General features: G+C 46.3%; 1 protein-coding gene across 1 annotated transcript in view; it reads right to left on the minus strand.

Moving 5' to 3' along the window:
- Positions 1 to 9,706: 9,706 nt before the first annotated feature.
- C5H1orf94 (chromosome 5 C1orf94 homolog) overlaps positions 9,707 to 21,646 on the minus strand; it is a 36,088-nt gene continuing 24,148 nt past the window's right edge. The window contains exons 5-7 of the mRNA XM_004614335.3: positions 17,252 to 17,329; positions 13,748 to 13,944; positions 9,707 to 9,782 (exon numbers count right to left, since the gene is read on the minus strand). Of these exons, the coding sequence (XP_004614392.3) occupies positions 9,707 to 9,782; positions 13,748 to 13,944; positions 17,252 to 17,329 (351 nt within the window). The remainder of the gene's footprint in view (positions 9,783 to 13,747; positions 13,945 to 17,251; positions 17,330 to 21,646) is intronic.

The raw sequence follows: 21,646 nt of genomic DNA on the forward strand, positions 1-21,646 counted from the left end.
CTGGGGCTGTGTAATAAAAGTGTTCTGACTCTTTGAAAATACATATTAAGTATTTAGAGAAAAAGGGACATCCTTTCAGCAAGTTACTATCACATGGTTCCAAAAAAAATAATAGAAAAATAGAAAAAAAATTAATGGTGACGCCAACTTGGTAACACAGGCAACCTAAGAGAAAACGTACTAGAACCCTGTGCTATTTTGCAACTTTTCTATATGTTTCAAATTATTTCAGAAGTTACCATATATAAGAATATATCACTGATCCACTCTTTATCCCTCTGCTTTGCACTCTTTATCCTCCCTAATTATAACATGCATTTATTTACCTACGAAAATGACCTTATGAAGTAGGTACCACTGTATTTCTCCCTGCCTGGAATGTTCTGTTTGCCCGGTTCTTTGTAGGCTACTCCCTCATTTCCTTCTAGTGACTACTCACGTCATTAGTAGTGCAACAATGTCAATTTTATCCCTCTCTAGACTAAATTCCATGAAAGCATAGACTTTAGGGAGCTTCTTAAAGCAGTAGCAACAAGTCTTATAATGGAGACATTACTGGTGCCCACTCGAGCAAATCGATGAACAGGATGACAGTGACAGTGACAGTGATTTATTTTTTAGTTTTTTGGGTCACACCCAGCGATGCACAGGGGTTACTCCTGGCTCTGCACTCAGGAGTTACTCCTGGTGGTGCTCAGGGGACCATATGGGATGCTGGGAATCAAACCTGGGTCGGCCATGTGTAAAGCAAACATCCTACCCACTGTACAGGTATGGTATGGTGTGGAGAGATCCATATGACAAGAAACTGAGAAATACTTTTAGTCAATAGCCTATAAGGAATTGAATCTTTCAACAAATATATGAGTGCTCATTTGTATGTGCCTCCACCTCAGTTGAGCCTTCTGTTGAGACTATAGTAGCCCAAGTAGACACTGGAATTGCATTCAATGAAAGATCTGAAACAGAGGACCCAGCAAAATCATGTCCAAGATCCATATCCATGTAAATAATGGTTGGTTCTTTAAAACCATTGTGGTTTGTAATCATTTGCTATGAGGCAATAGAAAACTAATACAAACCTCTGCATCTCTACAGTGATGTCCCACTATTGTACAAATATTTTGTATTATATTTATTTGAATCTCCCATTACCCACACCTTAAACTCTTTTGGGGCACATACTGTGACTTGTTTGTTATTTATGGCTCATGAAACAGTTCCTGCTTTCTTGTTGAAGCTCAGTAACTGATCATCAAATATCATCAAGAAAGTCCTCATTCAAAATAAATTACAGCAGGTTTATCCATTAACCTATAAAGCTGATCAGATCTAAGAACCCTGGTAACTGAGCTTTGAATTTGAAAATTTCTAAAGCAAAGCTTGAACTACAGACACTTAGCCATCGCTCTGCCTGTTATGAGGCCCCATCTGGGTGGCCAGCTGGACCCCTAGGTGACATCTCTATCTTAACTCCTTCAACATCATAATTTTTAAAACTAATGTTTGTAACACTAAACCACATGAGAGGACAAAGTGACCTGTCTGTGCACCTGTTCCAATTAATATACTTTTAATCTTCCCAAGGAAAACCATTTCCTCTATTTCTTTACACCGCAAAAAGATTTAGCCATAAAATTTTGGCTTAGAGTAATCACATCCTGAATCAATGGCTCCTTTTTTGAGTTAGAGGAGGGGGAAAAAGAAAGGTCCTTCTAACATGTTCATTTTAATTTTAAAAATGCTATTTTAAATGGTAGGGAGCCTTTTAATTCTCTACTCGGGGTTATAAAAAAATAATAGATAGGCAGAAATGCGTTATTAAAGCTATTTTTCTTGGCGTTCTGGTAATTTAATAAACTGCTGAAGCTAAGCCTCGAGACTTTATGATGCAGGAAGAAGACGGCTTGTCTCTTGATTAATAGTTTCTGATCGTCCCCATCCAACCACTCTGCTTCATGGAGTGATCCCTGAAGGACAGTGGGTAATTTCTGAGGAATGGAGATTTGGGGAAACATCAGGAAAAAATGTCTTTTCCAAAAAACATCCCCACATTCTTGTCTAAGACTCAAGGTCTCAGAAAGTTGATTGGGATAAGCCTCAGAAGAACTCCGGAGATGGTCACTTCCATAATGGATAACTTCCGAGGGTTTTACCAACATAGAAGATTTTCTCTGTTGCAGTAATTAGAGAGAGTCTGAGACTGGCAAGGCTGCCACAAGATACAACCCTGTGATATAAGCAAAAGATCATTCTGGCATTTCTAGGAGTGGGAAGTTCAAAATCAATGTGTCATCAACATCTGTTTATTCTATGGGTTCTTCTCTTGCTGTGTCACCACAAAGCCCCTTCTTTGAGTGCACGTGGAAAGAGTGCAAGTATTCATCTTGTAGCAGCATGAGGGTCTCACCCTGAGAACCTCACCTACTCTGATTACTTCCCAGAGACCTCCTCTCTTGGAGGGAGAGGCCACACTGGAGGGAAGGGTATAATCTCCGGTCTAGAACTCTGGGTGTTCTAAGTTATCAGGCATTTATTACCTGTCTTAAACCCACTCTTGATGATTCTGAAATGCTATAAACCACTGAACTGCATTGCCTGCTGGTTCTCTGTTAAGCTCTGTCAGTAAGGGGCACTAGAGGGAGATATAAGTCTGGAAGAGAAAGATGGGACTGGTTCATTCCTTGGTTTCCAATTCTGATTGGAATCGCCCCAAGAAAAGTCAGCGTCTCATAATAGAAGCAGTTTCTTTCCAATTTTCCATGTGTCTATCACTTTCAGACCTCCCATGTCCATGCCTCCTTAGAAAACCAATACCACTAGGTTAGTACCACCTCCTTAGAGGGACCCAACTCCATAGAGCTTTTCCTCTGAGCCCAGAGAGCCTGACACCAGCCCTGTTCCCCATGCCCAGATTTCTAATTTCAGCCCTTCCAGGTTCCTCCTCCAGGCTACTGAATTTCAACATTTCTACTTTCTTGTTTATAGATGGTGAATGCTTTCATTAATTGCTGTTTCTGTTATCCTAAGGATTTTCTTTTCCTTTTCCATGATAGAGTAAGCAATTACTAGCTTATATGAAATTCTGCTCAGATAACTGAAGCCGTTTTCTCTTCTTCCTGGGCTATGACAAGAGACTTGGAGTACTCATTTGGCAGAAAAATATAAGCCCCCAAAATGTAGATCAGACACTCCTGCATTCTCCAAGCCTATTCCTCTCCTTATAAAGCAAAGCATTAGCAAATGTTTCAAGCATGAGGCTGACACCACTAAGCCAACAGTGTCTTTCTTCTAGGCAGCATTATTATGGAAAGAAAATATTCCTTGGAAAGTTCTCTTTCTCTAGAGACAGCTCTGTGAGGGCAGGGAATAGGATTGCTCAACCATGGAATTCAGTCCCAACCCAATGCATGAGTCAAGGAAGGTTTTCAACAAAAATCTACCAAGTCAGTATTTTTTGACATTTTTGTTTTTGGACCAACACACATCTGCAGAGTAGGTTTTGAAAAGCCATTGTATATACTAACTGATGAATGAATAAACAGAAGGACAAATGGCTAAAAAAGAAGAATAAACGGATAAATGGATGAGATATGGAAGAGCAATGGATGGATAGATGGCAGGATGTTACCTTAAGATTATCAATAAGTGATGAAGGACGCTGGTTTTTGAGTACACCAATTAGGATTAAGTTTGCTAATATGTGTAAAGGAAACCTGACCCATCAGTGGCTTTAAAGGAGTCTACTTTACTGTCACTTAGAGCTCAGAGTCAGGCACTCTAGGGAAGGGTTGGTCTCCCATGATTATTCACCAACTTCTTCACATAATACAAACCTTTAGGCATCTCTCTCTCTCTCTCTCTCTCTCTCTCTCCCTCCCTCTTCTCCTACTTTCCTTCCCTACTCTTCCTATGTCTGTCTGTCTGTCTGTCTGTGTCTCTCTCTCTTACACACACACACACACACACACACACACACACACACACTTCTGCTCAAACCCCATTTAGTCAGAATGAAGTCATGTTCTGGTGCCCAAATGCCAATCTGAAAAAAGTTTAGTTCTTTAACCAAAGAAAAGAAGGTAGTGAATACAGATTGGCAGTGACATCTCCGTTACATGGCAGAACAATGAATAAAGAACTAAAATGCTCATCTGACTCCTCCTTTTCTTGGACTGCCTTCTTCCCAGCTCTCATCCCCGCCTCCCTTTTATATAATCATGGTGGAATCTTGGAAAGTGAATTATAGGTATCAGTTGCCTAACAACTTAATTGTCATTAACCATTAAAAGAGAGTTTCCCAAGGGCCAGGACCAATGGTTCATGGTTGGAAGCCTGCCTCAAGGGGTGGGGAGAGGGCAGTTGGGATAAAGAAAAGACCATTATGACAATGGTGGTTGGAAGGGATCACTCTACGGATAAAAGTGGGTAAAGTGGGAAAAGGACCAATCATGATGGCTTCTCAGTATCTGTATTTCATCAGATCTCGAAAGGAGAGGGGTGGGGAGAGAAGAAAAGTGCCTGCCATAGAGGCAGCCTGGAGGTGGGGGGGTTGAATATTTTATGACTGAAAGCTGATCATGAAAACTTTGTACCTGTATCTTATGGTGATTCAATTAAAATATTTTTAATAATAAAAATTTTAAAATTTAGCAATATCCATTCACTCCGGGCTGTGTTACTAGAAGCAAGAAAGTCGGTGATAGCAATGATTTTGAATCACTATGTGACCATGTGATAAGAAACTTAAGCACTCTGACCTCAATGTCTGTGTATGTTATATAAAAATAAAAATATGGATAACAGTTATTATGGGCATTGCATTATAAATAAAGAGGACAGATACAGACAACCCCTTGTCTTCCCATATATGTTCGGTGATCAGTAGCCGTTTTATTAAGCATGTCTGTACCCCACAAAAACATGTTACTTCTTAACTTGGAGGCTTCAACTTTTCACAGGCTGGTTTTAAGATTTTGCAAGTATGTTGGGGGGAAGCAGACTGGGGATATAACTTGAAAATCCTCAAGTTGGTGACAATAAGCTGCTGAAAGAAGAAACAATCTTCGCTCTCTGGCCGTGGTGGCTGCACTGCAGTTTACTCCCATCATCTCCCCAGTAACTATAACATCAAGTTAAACTTAAAGATGCCTCAGTGCAGAAAAGGACACTTGTCTGTCTCGTCCACTGTTGCTTCCCTAAGAATCTGTGCACCAAATGCATGGTGTGGAATGTCACTTGGGAGGAACCAGAGAAGAGCAGAGAGTTTTTGACCTCTTCCCAGATTGTACCATCCTGGATTGGAGCACCCCTGTCCCCATGACTCCCTGGCAGTTTTCAGAATTCCTTGAATGTGTGAGCTGAGTCAGAGGATACACTGTGTTGCAAAGATATGGAGCATTCGCTCCAGCCCTCCCTTAACCAAATTTCCTCCCAAAGCTTACCTTAGGGGAACCCTTCATAGAGGATTCTGAAAATCCAGTTTTGAGTTATCCAGGAGCAGGGGCTTGAGCAGTAGGTGCTTGTATGTCAGAATGCAGCTCAGTGCAATTCAATAAGCATGTCTTCTACCATTGTGCAGGCATCATTCAAGATGCTGTACTCCATGCAATTTCTTTTTAAAAATAAATCTTTATTTTCTACAAAATAATCCATGTATATGGGTTAAAAGCCAAGAACAGCTGCTAGAAAGCTTGTAAGCAAGGCAGCTATCCCCATATTCCTTACAAACTCATCCTATTTTTCATAGGCAAGTCTTTGTCACTTTATTTGGGGATTTACCTCTAAATTTCTAGATAATTATGGGCCTTCCTCTCTTGAGCCATCCATTTCAGATATTACCTACTGACTTTATTATGATAAATGGGAATTTGGGCTCTATTCACATCCCTCTTTCCACCTCCATCCTCCCACTATAGTTATAACACAATTTTGGATTAAATCCATATTTGGGCTTTCTATTATTATGAGCCATGCAAATGTTTTTCACTGTAGAGTTGATACCCATTACTCCATTTTTTAATTTGAATTTATAACTCTCTCCACCCTTACCCACTGCTATAAAAAATAACTCCAAATACAATTTTCCACACCATCTACTCTCTTCAAATAAACTATTCTTTCTTTCCTCTAGGAAAAAGGGACCCCTAACCCCAACACATCACCCACACACTCCTCTCTCTAGTTGCTCCCTTCAAGCTTTCTGCCTGGACTAGGGGTGGGTGTAGCTTTCCAGTTTCAACTCAGGGTCCTTGTGTTAAAATCGTCCCTTTTTGGTTACACCAGGAGTTTCCTCAACCTCCCCCCCAAGGAGGGTCCGTTCCTCCCGCCCATTTCCTGGATTCTGAGTCTTCTAGGTTGGTTACCCACCTGTCTTAAAAGCACATTTCCCCTCAATCCCCCCAGCTTCCAGAGAAAGGTTCAGGAGGTAAATGTTTGGGGACTTTGTCAATATGAAAACATTTTCATTTGACCTGCAGCTTATGAGAATTGTACTGGAATTCTGGACTGAATATCATTTCCACACAGAGTTCTGTACCATAACTTTCCAGCTCCCCAAGGTCCTATTGAGAAGTCTGATGCCCTTGAGACTCTAAAACACTTGCCTGTCAGTGGATTTTTTGAAAAGCCAGGTCCCTTGCCTTTATCTTCTGGTATTCTAAATTTTCACATGGAATGTGATTTCACAGAGAACTTTGTCATTTGTTTGCCTGTTGGTGAAAGCTATTGGCATTGGCCATGTATGCATATTTCACTTAATTTCTATTTTCTATCTGGGCTCTCATCTTCTATAACTCTTATGTATCATCTATAAATTATTCTAGAGAAAATATCCCCCAACCCTATAGAACTGTGTGCCCCCCTTTTAGGGGCCAGAATAGGAGTTACTTTTTTTTTATTTATTTTGATTTTTTGGGTCACACCTGGTGATGCACAGGGGTCACTCCTGGCTCTGCACTCAGGAATTACCCCTAGTGGTGCTCAGGGGACCATATGGGATGCTGGGAATCGAACTCAGGTCAGCCATGTGCAAGACAAACGTCCTACCCGCTGTGCTATCACTCCAGCCCAGAGTTACTTCTTATATCAAACCTTCTTTCATCTTTCTTGCCCCACTTTCTACGTTATCTAGTACCTTCTCAGGTCCTCTGGGCAATGCATGGGAAAACACTTTGCTTCTTGTTGATGAAGAATCAAAAGTGACTTCTGGAAAAGCCACTTTTATGTGATCTTTCCTGGTCTGCTGAGGTTATTTCTAACCCTTCCATCCTACTTCTGCTGTTGTCAATAGTGGACATTATTCCTGGTTGCACCTGGTCTTACTGAGAATGAGATACATTTACTTGTTCTCATATTTTGGGGATAAATTCCAAGGAGGTCTGGAACATCTCATTAAAATCGTAGTGAAACTGTCCCGTCCCACGGGACTTGGTCAACGTGGGTAGCCAGGAGAGGGTGCGCAAGTGAAATGGAGACAAATACAAGAAGAGACAGACACAGACACACAGGAATGACATGGACACAAGAAGAATGAGAGTAAGCTTCAATTTTATTTCTCCTAAGCTAGTCTTTTATAATTGATTATATGAAGAAGTGGGCAGAATGGGAGAATAGCAAAGAATGCAAATGTTTAACGAAACTGGATGTGGGCCCTGACGGCAGTTATCCTGGGCATTGTTCTGCAACCTTCAAAAGGTACTTTGATATTTTCCCCAAGAAGCGGTTGTTCCTTAGTTACAGGTCAGTTTGTACTGACACATTGGTTCCCAGGCATTGGCTCCCAGCATGAAATCACACTTCTACATTAGTTACTGGTCTACATTGAACTGGCATCAAATTCAAACCCTCCCTGGGCCGGAGCGATAGCACAGCGGGTAAGGCGTTTGCCTTGCATGCGGCAGACCTGGGTTTGATCCCCGGCATCCCATATGGTCCCCCAAGCACTGCCAGGAGCAATTCCTGAGTGCAAAGCCAGGAGTAACCCCTGAGCATCGCTGGGTGTGACCCAAAAAGCAAAAAAAAAAAAATTCAAACCCTCCCAACTATAAGCATTATTATTTGTAGAACTCAGGTTCAGACACCTTTAAGTTCTCTGCTCAGAGTTGGATAGTGACTAGAAATCCAAGTCTGGCCAACAGTCAAGCTCTTTCATTTACTTTTCTCCAAACACTTGGGGAGGAGAGAATATGGCAAACTATCGTCCAGTCTGAGTTAATGACTTGGAGTGCAGTATGAAGAAGTCATTCATCCTGCTGGCCTAGGAATAAGGGCTTAAGGACTCCGGAGGAACTCAAGATTGAGACCTTATGAGGCAGATGATGGTGTCATACCATGAGGGTATGAAAAATAGTCTCTTAGACCTATCCCAAGACATCAGTATTTCTGCCTTTCTTTCTTTCATGCTCCTTTTAACTCACACTGACTGTCCTCTGGGAGATACAGCATATGGCAAAGTCTGCCATGGATGTGTGTGGCCTGACATGGCAGGGGAAAGGGCACATATCCCTGTTTATGTCTGGATTAGGGTCCCAAATGTTCCCCAGACCTGGCTCTCATCTCGGCCAGTCTGGGAAAGACCCCTAGACTGGTCACAGAGCAACTAAGCTGAAAGTATTAAACCATCTTGTGTGTACAGAATTCTTTTCTGATAATGTATCTGTTAATTTCACCAGTGAGAGTTTTGCAAAGGATGACACCTGAGTTTCACTTATAGGGTCCTGGGTTCCTGGACAACCACAGGGAGCATGATTCCGTGATTTCGTCCAGGCTCATGGGAGCCACTCATTAGTGTGCCCACTGTAGCATGGGAGATTTAAAGCATGTGTGCTGTCACTAGCCCAAATTATCTCATCTCCCCTCCCATGACTAGTGTCCTCCCTAAAGGTGACCATGATGCAGTTGGTCCGGTTGCGTGCAAAGGCAGTGCACTGAGCGCAGTGTTGTTCACGATTGGCTTTCCAGTGCAGTAACTGAGACAGTCTGTCACATTTTGTTTTTGGAATTGATTTCCAGGCCACATTTTCCCACCGTGTGTCCGAGAGAGAGACTTTCCCATCAAATGAAGAGGACGGAGGAGAGCACTATTCTCCCACACTGATTCCAGAGGCCCTCCACTGGGCCTGGAGAAAGGAGTGGCCTCCTGAGGGGAGTGAAGTCCTCCAGTTCCCGGTCCTCAGGGGCCCAGAGTTACAGAGCAGCATTAAGAGGACTCCAGTGGTCAGAGAAAATGTTATTTCCCGGGAGAAAATGAGCAGTAAAGATGACACAGATCATAAAAGAAAAACAGGCACACTCCATTTCAAGCAGTTCATACTTTTATCATAAAATACAAACTTTCTAAGATATAGTGTCTTACTTCTATTTTACCAACAACAACAAAAACAAAAATCACTCATGGTAGCTAAATACAGGTAACATATGTAGTTGAGCAAGCAAGTATGACTACGAGGGGTGTGTGTGTGTGTGTGTATGTGTGTGTGTGTGTATGTATGTGTATGTGTGTGTAAAAGGGGCATGTGTGTGAAGGATGCTGTGTGTGTATCAGTGTTGGTTAATATATGAGACTGGTCTTGCTGTTTTCTGTCTGTGACCTGGCTGGAACCTTGGCTTTCCAAACTTCGAACCAAGCTGTCGCAGAACTCAGAATTCCAGAGCCCTTAGCCCTGATCCAAGGGCGAAGGTAGGAGGAGGCAGGAGAGTAGGAGATCTAAAAATTGATGCCATTCCCACTGGAGGGGAAGTAGGGGCTGTTCATCAGGGGCCCACCGGATGTTGAGCCGAATCTGAGATAGAAAGAAGGTGGACATCATGATGAGATTCCTGATGCGAGCAGGGGTATTAGAAAAAAATAATGTATTAATTTTGTGGCTGTCAAAGACTGTGAAGATCATGACAGGCTCGGGGGCTAAAAGCTTTAGTGTAATATAAAATCTTTGACTCTGGGAAAATCAAATATTAAATTGATACAACTGGATGACAATAAAGAGTTTCTTCTGCCACTTACTCAGGTCAGGAAGCCCCCAGGGCCCCTAGGATCAGCGCTGCCAGACTGCACTCTCCCCACCTCCCCCCATTCTTATCACAGAGTGGGGAGCCCTCTCTGAACTTGGGCACCTTACCTGGGGACTGGGATTTCTCTACCTGCTTTAGGATCAGGATCACGTGTGGCCCTCAGTAAGTTCCACATCATCAGAGAACTTGGGGCCATGGTTCAGAGTGAAATGTGATCACAAGCAATTCCCCCTTCCCCACTTCTCAGCGCCCAGCTGAGATCTTTCAATATCAATTTTACTCATAAGCACTGACTGGGAAGCCCTTGAGTGCCTGAACTTTGCTAGATTGAAAGGTAGGAAGAGCCAAGAAGAACCAAGATTCTCCCTCTATTTTTGGAAGGTTGAGGGATGTGGGCCACCCTTGGCATTACTCGGGGCTTGCTCTTTTCTCTGCACTCAGCGGCCATGCCTGGCGGGGCTCGGGAGACCATAGTGGGTATGGAGGATTGAACCTGTTTTAACCAGGTACAAGGAAAGTGCCTTACCCTCTCTGCTATCTTTCTGCCCCTAAACTTCTCCCTTTAAAGGTGCACATATACACTCCTTCTTTTTATCCCTGGAATTCACTTACTCATACTTCAAAGAGAAAAATGCAAAAGCTATCTTTTCTGTAACCTCTCCAGATGGAATCACTTATTTGTATTCCTGGGATACCATTGCAATTTTACCACCCATCTGCTAGAACACTGGGCAAGAATGGGAGCAGGGTGCAATATAAATGGCGGCAGTGCAAATGACTAGCTTTAGTCTAATCCAGGGATTTCCCAGTCACTTTTCAGTTGGCCAGTTGCATATATTACAGAGGCAGCTCATGTTCACTGCACCCACTTGTGAATGGATGAAACAAAGAAAGTGGGTGGGGAAGGGAAACAGCAATGGAAATAACCAGCCCATTAATTCATGATTCCTCCATGGCATACTATCTGTCATTCACACGGAGCGTCCACCCAAAAGCTGAGCTTTGGGTTATGTCAAATTCCTTTCAGTGGAGATAAATTCCATGGAAATAGGGACATCATCCAAATTGTTCACCTTTGTACACCCAGTACTCAGGCCGGGACCTGGCACGTGGTCAGTGCTGAATAAGAAACTAATACAAGTGGTGAAAGCCACCTCTTTTTCAACAGATTGGAAAAGAATTCATTAAAAATGGTACTTTCAATCCATTCAAAAGGATATATGCACATCATTATTCATTGCAGCACTTAGCACAATAGCTAAGATATGGAATCAACCTAGGAGTCCAATGACAAATGACTAGATTATGAAGATGTGCTGTGTATGCATAATGGAATACTACGCAGCTGCAAGGAACAATGACGTCATGCAGTTCACTGCAACTTGGATAGAACTAGAGGATATCCTGTTAAGTGAAGTAAGCCAGAAGGAGGAGGACAAACACAGGATGATCTCACTTATCTGTGGTCATAGAATAACTAGATGAGGGGTTGCAATGTATTGGGGGGGGTGCCTAGATCACCTCTGACCACAGAGTATAGGGAGGAGAATGAAACAAATTGAGGGGTACAAATAAGAAGAGGCAAACAGAAAGTAATGGGGTGAGAGGAGCAGGTATCAAGGCCCTTGGGCCCATCGGTGGTATAGAGGGGTGGTATAGTTCTATATCCAAACCGCAGAGTAAACAACACTGACAATAGTAGATCCACACTACAAAAACCAAACATAAAAATGTGCCTGTCGGAAAGCAGGCTGGGAGATGGGAGGGAACCTAGGAATCCTGGTGAAAGGAAGTTGATAATGGTATGGGATTCATACTAAAACATTGTGTGTCTAAAACTCAACCATCAATAACTCAATTTTAAGTGTTGTTTTCACACTGGGGGACTCTGGAGTCCATGCTGGTCTAAAGGCACTAACCCCGTATTTGTATTTGATCGTTATCAGGGACAAAGGGCTTGTGGCACATTTCACTGTCTCTACCACAGCCCACACGTGTCCCTGGCATGGTCTGCAGAGGGCTGGCACTAGTGACACCATGTGGATTAGAATTACCCCTGAGTGTTTCCTGGAGGAAGTGGGGAGCCTGATGCTTCCCGAGCAAGAGTACGGTAAATAGCTTCTAGCATAGTATTTCCAGTGGCGTTTCTTTCATGCTCCTTTTAACTCACACTGACTGTCCTCTGGGAGATACAGCGTATGGTAAAGTCTGCCATGGCTGTGTGTGGCCTGACATGGCAGGGGAAAGGGCACATATCCCTGCTTCCCCCTTGGGGCTACCAGCTTCTTCTTTTCCCAGTTCATGCAGTAGTGGCTTCTGACCCTCCTTGGCTCCCAGACTCGTTGCTCCATGAAGGCATCCGCTATACCTTGTTTCATCCTGCACCCTGCTGTTCACAGCGCCCCTCCATGCTCAGTGCTCCCTGTGACCATCCTATGGTGCCTGGGCTTTTCTTTCATTACTCCAGTGTCCCTAGTTTCTAGCAGCCATTTCTCTATCAGCTCCCTGCATCTATGCTCTGTTTCCCCGCCCACCCCACTAATGCTCCTGCTCAGGGCCATTTGGCTTCCCCAACTTCTTCCCAAGCTCTCCACGTGTTGGAACCCAGAGCTCAGTTCCCGAGTCTCTTCTTTTCTCTGTGTAGTTGCAAGTCTGCACACTACAATTGCATCCTTTCCTTTAAATACCAGATACATGCTAACGACCCCCAAGTTCATACTACCAGAGTCCAGGAAGAGAGAGAGAGAATGGGACAAAGGTATAAAGAAGGAATAAAGAAATATGGGAGAGGAGAAATGAGAAGAAGGAAAGAGAAAGACAAGGTGGGGGGGAGCATGTACAAATAATTTTATCGCCCATGCCCTTGTACTTCACTCAGGCACTGTGGGAAGCTAAATGATCTGAGAATCCCAACAGTTAAGAAGTCTGTTTGTCTTTGTTTCTCAGCATTTCCCCCAAACAAACCTGGTTCAATCAATCTTGTTTTAAGCAAGCAGCCCTTTTACTAGTTAGGGAAATGCTGAATGGAGGAGAACTTGGGGGCACCTGCTGGACACAGCCGGAAAGGTTTCTCCAATGGGTGATGGGGTGGGGGGGCGGGGGTCTGGCCCTAATCCTGTAAGCTGAGTTTCTCCACCATGGGCCCTACACCCTCTAGGTATGCCCAACAGCCAGGACTCTTGGGAAGGACTCAGTCCCACCCATCTCTTGGGAGCACCCTCATCCGGTGAAGATCGGAAGAGGGGAATGACCTCTGTTTGGCCTGCAATCAGTTGGACACACTGCCAGCAGGCAAACTCTGTGGGGCGCACAGCTGAACTGAACTGTGGAGCTGGAGCTGACTGCTCAGTACCCACCCACCCAGCTGTTTGGGGGGCTTCTGTGGGAAAGCAGGAGTGGCTGTGATAAGCACTGTCCCCAAAGGCTGACAGTGGAAGGTTCAGGACATGAGGCTGGCAAGAAGCAGGTGCAGCAGGTGGGGAGGGAGCTGGAGGGAGATGACCTGTCTGAGTCCTCCCACAAGCCCAGCCAGTGGATACAGGCACATGTGTCACATCCCCCATCCGGCCCTGCCATCCCTGCACTCTGACTGCAGGCCCCGGCCCCTAGGTCTGGACCTACCTCCATACACGCCCCATCAGGACTCACCCAGCATCAGGAGAGGGCAAAGGATAATAGGACCCAGATATTGAAAACGTCCCCTCTGGCTCCCCCAGGCCATAGGCTGAGGACTCACCCGTAGGCCTGGGGGAACAGGTACTGCGGCCCGTCACCTGCCATGGGCGAAGCGTCTCTCGGGTTGGTGGGCAGCTTCGGAGGCGTCCTCTGAGGGTACGGGTAGTTGGGCTGCACAAAGGGGATGTAGCTCAGCAGGGGGGTGTAGGAAGAGCGGAAAACCTGCTGTCCGGTCTGCTGCGCACTGTAGGGCGCCACCTGCGGCTCAGAGGGGAGACAGGGGTGGGTTTCAGCTTAGGCCTACCGCCTCCAAACATCACCCTAATTCTGCCCCCACTTTCACCCGCCCCCTCCAAACAACCCCTCAAGCACTGTGGGGCACCCAGACAGCACCCTGTGGGGATGGGAAAAACCCAGGGCTCTACAAGGACACATGAGACCAGAAAATTAACTTATCAGAATCTCAGTTTCCTCATCTGCAAAATGGGCCCAAACTAGCTCCATGAGTTGGGACTTGAGTAGGTCGGTATAAGCAAAGTTGACTGGCACCTAGCAAATTGCTGGCACATATTACTTTTTCCATTATCTCCCTGTCTCACTATTGATTTGTCCCCATCAATAGCCATTCCCCAAATCCCTTGCTCAGTTGTTGTCTTTTGAATTCTCTGGAGGGCAGGGCAGTGGGGGAGCTGATCCTCACACATCCCTTGGAATGAATGAACCAGTTCTCAGTCCAAGGCAGCTCTACTGAGGGCCAGGGATGCAGTGCAGTGGGAGAGCCTTTGCCTGGCATGTGAGAGGCTCTGGGTTCCACCCCCAGCATGGTACATTATCAAGGCAGCTCTGTGCAGAGGCGTCCATGTGCTGGCGGAAGATGCCCATCCCCACTGCCCCACCAAGCACAGACCTGAGCACTTGGAATGTAGCTAATGTGAATCTGAACGCTTCATTTTACTTACTAGCATTGACTTAAAATTAATGTCACTGCAGTATTGGACAGAGTGAGGCAAAGAGAAAGGGCGGAAGGGGGTTATGCTCAAAACCTAGAGAAATTAAGGCCCTCCGTGGGGTTCTGAGACTGCCTGGGTCAGACACCCATCAAGAGCTCAGGTTCTTGGGGTCAGGCTGATAACTCCAAGGTCTGGGGCTCCTGTGTGCATGCGGAAGCATCTGGGTTTGTGCCCCAAATCTATGATATGATCACCTGAGCATACTAGGTTTGGTCTCTAAAGAAAAATAAGTTAAAAAATAAAAAGCTCTGATTCTAGCTTTCTTGGCCCTAACCAGGCAAGGACCCCTTCTTATCTCATTTCCTAAGATAGAGCTCGCCCGCCAGGAGCTGCAGCACACACATGTTAAATGAATGAGTGCAAGGAAGAAAGAGGGCAGATGCAGAAGCAGTGAGTACCAAGGTACTGTATGGTGCATCACCTCTGCCAGAACAAACCAGAAAATCTTCTCCCAGTGCAGCTGATGTGTGTCCTGGGTGCTGAGGGGATTCGCCGTCAAAACTGGGGCCTGGCAGAGGCTGGAGGGTTCACCTTACACACAGGCGACCCAGGTTTGGTCTTCAGCACCACATATGGTCCCCCAAGCCCCACTAGGAATGATCCTTGAGCTCAGAGCCAGGAGTAAAAGCCCTGAGCACTCCCAAATGTGGCAACATAACAACCCAAACCTTGGGTCATTCCTGAGTTTCTCCTCACAAGTCTGGATGCACTCCACATCACAGCCCTCGGGTAGACATGTAGGACCTCGGCATACTGGTTAGGGACGCCCACATGCTGAGATAACAAGCTTCAGACCAGAAAGCACTCAGAGCTTTATAGAGCATCCCAGAAGTTCACATGCCAGGGCAGACATTCACGGGTCTATGAGGCAGAAAACGCCCCTGGTTTTCAGTGAGTCTCCCCAAGTTGAGGACATCCACACAAAGGAGAAGATGCCCGTCTTGGAGCATAGGCAACTTTCATTCAGAAAACATGTCTCTACTGGCACACATTCAAAAGAACAAAAGCAATCAGTGCTGGAGTGGATGTGGGGGAAAAGGGATGCTCCTTAACTGTTGGTGGGAATGCCGACTGGTCCAGCCTTTCTGGAAAACAATATGGACAGTCCCTCAAAAACTAGAAATTGAGCTTTCATATGACCCCACAATACTACTTCTGGGAATATATCCCAAGGGTGCAAAAAAGCACAGTAAAAATAACATCTGTACCTATATGTTCATTGCAGCACTGTTCACAATAGCCAGAAACTGGAAACACCCTGAGCTCCTGAGAACTAATGACTGGTTAAAGAAACTTTGGTACATCTAAACAATGAGTACTATGCAGCTGTTAGGAAAGATGAAGTAATGAAATTTGCTTATAAGTGGAGAGTATCATGGAGAGTACCATGCTAAGTGAAATGAGTCAGAAAGAGAGGGACAGACATAGAAGGACTGAACTCATTTGTGGAATATAAAATAACATAATATGAGACTGACACCCAAGGACAGTAGACACAGGACCAGGAATATTGCCTGCCTTGTGAGCTGGGGGAGGAGGCAGCTGGAATAGAGAAGGGATCACTAAGACAATGATGGCTGGAGGAATCGTTTGCAATTGGAGATGTGTGCTGAAAGTAGATAAAGGACCAAACATGATAACCTCTCAATATATGTACTGCAAATCATAAGTACCCAAATGTAGAGAGAGAGTATGGGGGAAATTGTCTGCCATGGAGGTAGGAGGAGGGTTGGAAAGGGGGGTATACTGGGGACATTGATGGTGAGGAATGTGCACTGGTGGAGGAATAGGTGTTTGATCATTGTATGATTGAAACTCAAACATGAAAGCTTGTAACTATTTCATGGTGATTCAATAAAAATAATAATAATAGTAGTAAAAATAGTAAAACACATAAAATACTCTGTGAAACTGAAAAAAAAAAAGAAAAAATGTCTCTCATCTTTAATCTCAGGGTCAAACCAAGACTGACTGGTCCAAAACAAGCCCCCAAATCCATAGACTGAGCTCTGCATCCCTGTACTCTGAGCATCTCTGACAAATGCAGCCACACTGGGACATCGGCCTCCCTGGATCCAACCCTCTGACCGGCCTCAGTGGGATTGAAGCACCCTGTGACTTGGCCAGCTGGGATTGAAGCACCATGTGACTTGGCCAGCCCAGCTCAGCCTACCTGCAGGCTCAGAGCCAAGCCAGAGGCTGATGGACAACAGTCTCGGAGGCATGGACCAGGGTGTTAACATGTGTTAATGCCACGACCTGAGGCAGCCACCTGGTCTTCACACCTCCTTCATGCATCTCTCTGCCTTTGGCCTTCCCATAGTGTGGTGGATACACAGGCAGTGGAGGGCCGCCCAGCACACGGCGAGGGCACTGCGGATGCTGGCCTCCCCCTGAGAGGCTGACTCGTGCACCCTATCTCCTGGACCTCCCACACACACAGGAAGTTTGGGTTCTTTCCCCTGGATCCTGGGGTAGATCACATAGTCTGACACGCGGGCCAGAGGCCGGGAGCAAGTGTCCAAGCCTGAAGGTGCGAGGTGGACATCACTCACCTGTCGGGAGTAGCAGCCCAGCTGGGGGTGCAGGGGCTGCTGATAAGGCATCCTTGCTGCTCTCTGAGGGTAAAGGCCCTGGGGAGAGAAGGAAGAGGTCAGAGCACTCTGGCACAGAGTACCGGGCACAGTGTGGCAAACACCCAGACTTCGAGTTGGCTGATCTGCTGGAATCAGGCTGACTAGGCCCATCTCCCCCTGCTCTGGGAGCTCCTGTTTGCAGGTACACAACCTCTCAATGAGCACTTATCCTAAGAGAGTCAGGTACCTTGTTGCTTCTTGAAGTCCAGATTGGCCCTGTAGGACTGTGTGACCTTGGGAAAGCCACTTCACCTCTCTGAGCCTCATTTCCCTAGGTTATCAGCCCATGTGTGTTCAAGCCCTCCGAGTGAGGGCAGGGGGTCTCTTCAGCTTCATCACCAACCACACAGCTTTTCTAAAAGCCTCTCCCCAGCCCAGACATTAGGTGCCTAGGGAGTTGGGGCACTGGGTCACCTCTGTGTCTGTTGGAATACCTCCATGTGTGCATTTTGGTTCGCGTCTGTAGCTGTGTGTTTTTATGAAAGTGTGTGCTGCTGGGTATCTGTGAGCCCCCACATGATGAGGATGTGTGTGCCAAGAACTGGGTTTCTGCATCTCCTGTGACCACACATGGTAAGACCTCTTGTGCGTGTTAGGAGCCTTCAGTGCCCCACAGGCTCAGCCAGCAGAGGAAACACTGAATTCACATCTCTGTCTAGAATGACCTTCAGCTGTCCATGTGTAAACATACACATGCACGTACATGCATATACATGCACGTTTATGCACACACACGTGCATATGCACAGCCACCTATGTGTGACCTCTCCAGTACCACACTGACTTTCCTGCCCATTTAGAGGGATCTCCTAAGATGCAGCGCAAAGCTCCGCAGACCAGAACATCTTTCCAGAAGATTCCACACCCTGAGATGTTGCATCCCTTCTGTGCTCAGTCTGTGCCAATTAACAAATTGTGGATGGATGGCACTGTGAGAACTCTCCTCAGCAAGGCTTCAGAATCCCTGAGATGGAGTCTGGGGGTCCCTGAAAGCTTGCATCCTCTTAGAGTCCCCTCCTGGTTCTTTCTGCTCCCCTGCTCCTGACACTTGATCGTGGCTGGACCCCTCTCACTACTACTCCAAATAATATCCTGGGCACAGTCTGGTCCCTACCATCCAGACCTGCCCCCAAACCTGTCAGGGAAGTCAAAAGAATGGGGCTGTCTTGCCTGTTCCCAGTCCTTGGGGTGTTGCAGACCAGGATCTAAGTTTCCCCACCCACCCCACCCCATTCTCACTCTGCCCCATGAGCTCTCCGTTCTGCTGTGCACCACCAGCTCTGCCCACGCCACCCTCCTCCTGTGCCCTGTCCAGGCAGAGTCTGCCTCCGCCTCGTCCATGGGGGCTAAACAGCGGCGTCTGTGCTCTGTCCTGGGGCAGGTTTCTGGGAGACGGTGCCATATTCATCAGCCGGAGCAACACTGTGGGGCTTGAAGACCATTTCTAATGGCTCTGATTGCATTTCTGTAAAATCACAAGCGAGGGATAAATACACATCCATTCTCTGTTGCTGCCGGCCATGGTCTTGCCCTGCTTCACCCCACTTCTTATCTGCCAGCAGAGTTTCTTTGTGCCAAATAGCCCGGGAGCCTCCGGAGCTCCTGAGTGTTTGGATTCAGTCTTCCATGGCGGTGCCTCCACCGTGAGAGTGGAGCACTGAGAACATTGGATGGGCACCTCGTCCTTACTCCTAAACCCAGCAGGCAAAGGATGTGGGGTTGAGGGCAGCTCCTGCTTCTCCCTCTAGTCTCCTCAGGCTCAGCCAAGCTCTCTCACCCTGTTTCTGAGGAAGATCAGAGCTGTGCACTAATAAAAATCATGATCTGCGTCACCGTGTAAGTCTTACAGAGTCCTTTTCCTCCCAGGGACTCCCCCTGACCAAATATTGAACATTCAGGCTCTTGCTAGAGCTGCTGGGGGGATGATCAGTGCATTGCTCATTTGGGGAAGTCAAGACTCAGGACTTGGAGCATGCAGCTAAGTTACCCATGGGCACAGTAGCAATTACTTTCAACCCAAATCAAATGATTCTCAAACCCATTCTTCCCGCTCCCTGAGCTGTCTGGAAGCTGGGTGGTGTTAGGAGCCGGAGACTCTGGGAGACGTGAGTGTCTTTCCCTACCACCTTCAAGGGCTGTGGTCACATCCAAGGGGCATGGCCAGCGCCCGCTCAGCCTCACAGGCCCCAGGGGAATCCTACTAGGACCTGTACCCACTTCGCACAGAGGCCAGGGAGCATCTGATGCAAACACTGGCACAACCCAGGACCAGATCGTCATGCTCACAACACGCGCTGAGACACTCTCCTCACAGATACACTCTCCCCTCTTCATGGAACAAACCCGGGAGTGGTAGCTTCACCCGATGAGCCAGTGAATGGGGCCTCCTGAGTTTTGTTCTCCCTTACCCTGTACCATTTGTGGAAAGCAAAGGCTTTTGAAATGACTTAAGTGAATATGTAGGTAAATAAAATGAGTAAATCACTGAGTGGGTAAGTAATGGCTGAGTAGACAATGTGGGAACACAGAAATAGAAGAATGAAGCAACGGGGTCCAGACTAGAGACCCAGGGGCACAGAACTCTGTGGTCTGCTGGGAACTGGGCTTTATGGGTGGCTTCATTGCTGGGGGTGGGATTTCAGGACCTCTCTCTCCTCTGCAAGGGAAGAGAGGAGGGGCACTTGTGTCCTGCATTAAAGGAGCAGGAAGAAGCAAATCTTGGAAACAAATCTTTGGAGAAGGAAAGGGAGAGTGGGTTAAGCCTCTTCAAGTGGGGCCTAAAAGCCACTTTCACTGCTTTCTTTGCGTAGGACTTTTAAGAGGAAGACTTGCAGGTCTGCTCTAAAACAGGACATACCCACGGGTCTGGCCTCACAAGTTTGTATCCTATGAGATGCTCTTTCAATCTCTGTCTCCCCCAGACCTGCCCTCTCCTCTCTCCCTCTCTCCCTCTCTCCTTCTCTCCCTCTCTCCCTCTCTCCTTCTCTCCCTCTCCCCCCACTCCCCCCACTCTCTCTCTCTGCCCCCTTTATTTCCCACTCTGGAGAAGTCCATGTTCCCTCTTAAACACATTTAAACACATCTTTCCTCTCTTTCTCTCCATGTCTTTCTAAGTAAGTTTCATTTAATTAAAACTTTTGCTTTGCTAAAAAATTGTAAAATAAAAAAATATATATCCCCCTGCATCCTCCCCCCCCACACACACACACCTAGATGCCATTCTACAGAGGACCCAGAAAGGGAACCCCAGGTAGAAATCTAAGATCCTAAAGAGTCACAACTCAGTAACAAAAGGGCCTGTCTTGCAGGCATGTGGTAATGAGTTCAATCCCAGGTGCTGTCACATACACAAAGCACCATCCTGGTGGCTCTGCTGTGATCCCACTGCCATAGTTGGCCATTCAGTTGAAAGCACCATGGCTTGAGTGCATGTGCACTGGCAAGCACTATAACCAGAATGCTTTCAAGGACCACAACTAAAGGAGCTTAACCCCAAGTAAGCATCACAACCGTGTGTGTGTGTGTGTGTGTGTGTGTTTCTGTGTGTCTGTCTCTGTATGTGTAGGTGATGGCTGGTCATCACAACCCCAACACCCACAGAGGGAAGCCAGGGGAAGGGGTGGGGCAAGGAGAAATCCTAGACACTGAGCACTATTTCTAGAGAAATGGAGAATACACCTAAAAAGACTATTTAGTTGTTGCATTGGACGAGGATTTAAACCAAATCCAACATTTATTTGATTTCTTGATTTCTTCCTCCCTCTTCCCACTTGGGCAGCAGCTCTTCTGGGATATTTAGTTAAATAGACAAACTAAAGAAACTACATTTTCTCTGCATAAGTCAGTTCGGTAACATTTCCATCCCAGCCGAAAACTGTTGCATCATCCCTGTGTCTGGTTTCCAAGTCTCCTTTACTGATGAGTCCAGTGCTGAAAATGTGCTTAGCTGAAACAAGTCAGGAGTCTATAAACTTTAAATGAGGCACTGTAGACTTTGCTCCACAAATCAGGAGAGGTGAGAGTGCCAGGTGGTGCGAGGGGCCCAAGGAGATAGGAGAGCAGTGAGGCCCTCTCAGGTTTGTTTGGGGTTTTTAAAGACTATTTTATGAGTTTGGGGAGGGGCTGAAGTCAGCAGTATTCAGGGCTTTCTCCTGGTCTGAGCTCAGGAATAACTCCTGGTGGAACTTAGGGGACCGTATGTGCTGCTGGGGATTTTACCTGGGTTGGCCACATGCAAGGCAAGTGCCTCACCTACTGTACTATCCCTCTGATTGATCCCAGTACCACATGGTCCCCGAGCATCACCCAGGTGTC

This window comes from Sorex araneus, chromosome 5 (assembly GCF_027595985.1).
Source record: "Sorex araneus isolate mSorAra2 chromosome 5, mSorAra2.pri, whole genome shotgun sequence".
Lineage (NCBI taxonomy): Eukaryota > Metazoa > Chordata > Mammalia > Eulipotyphla > Soricidae > Sorex > Sorex araneus.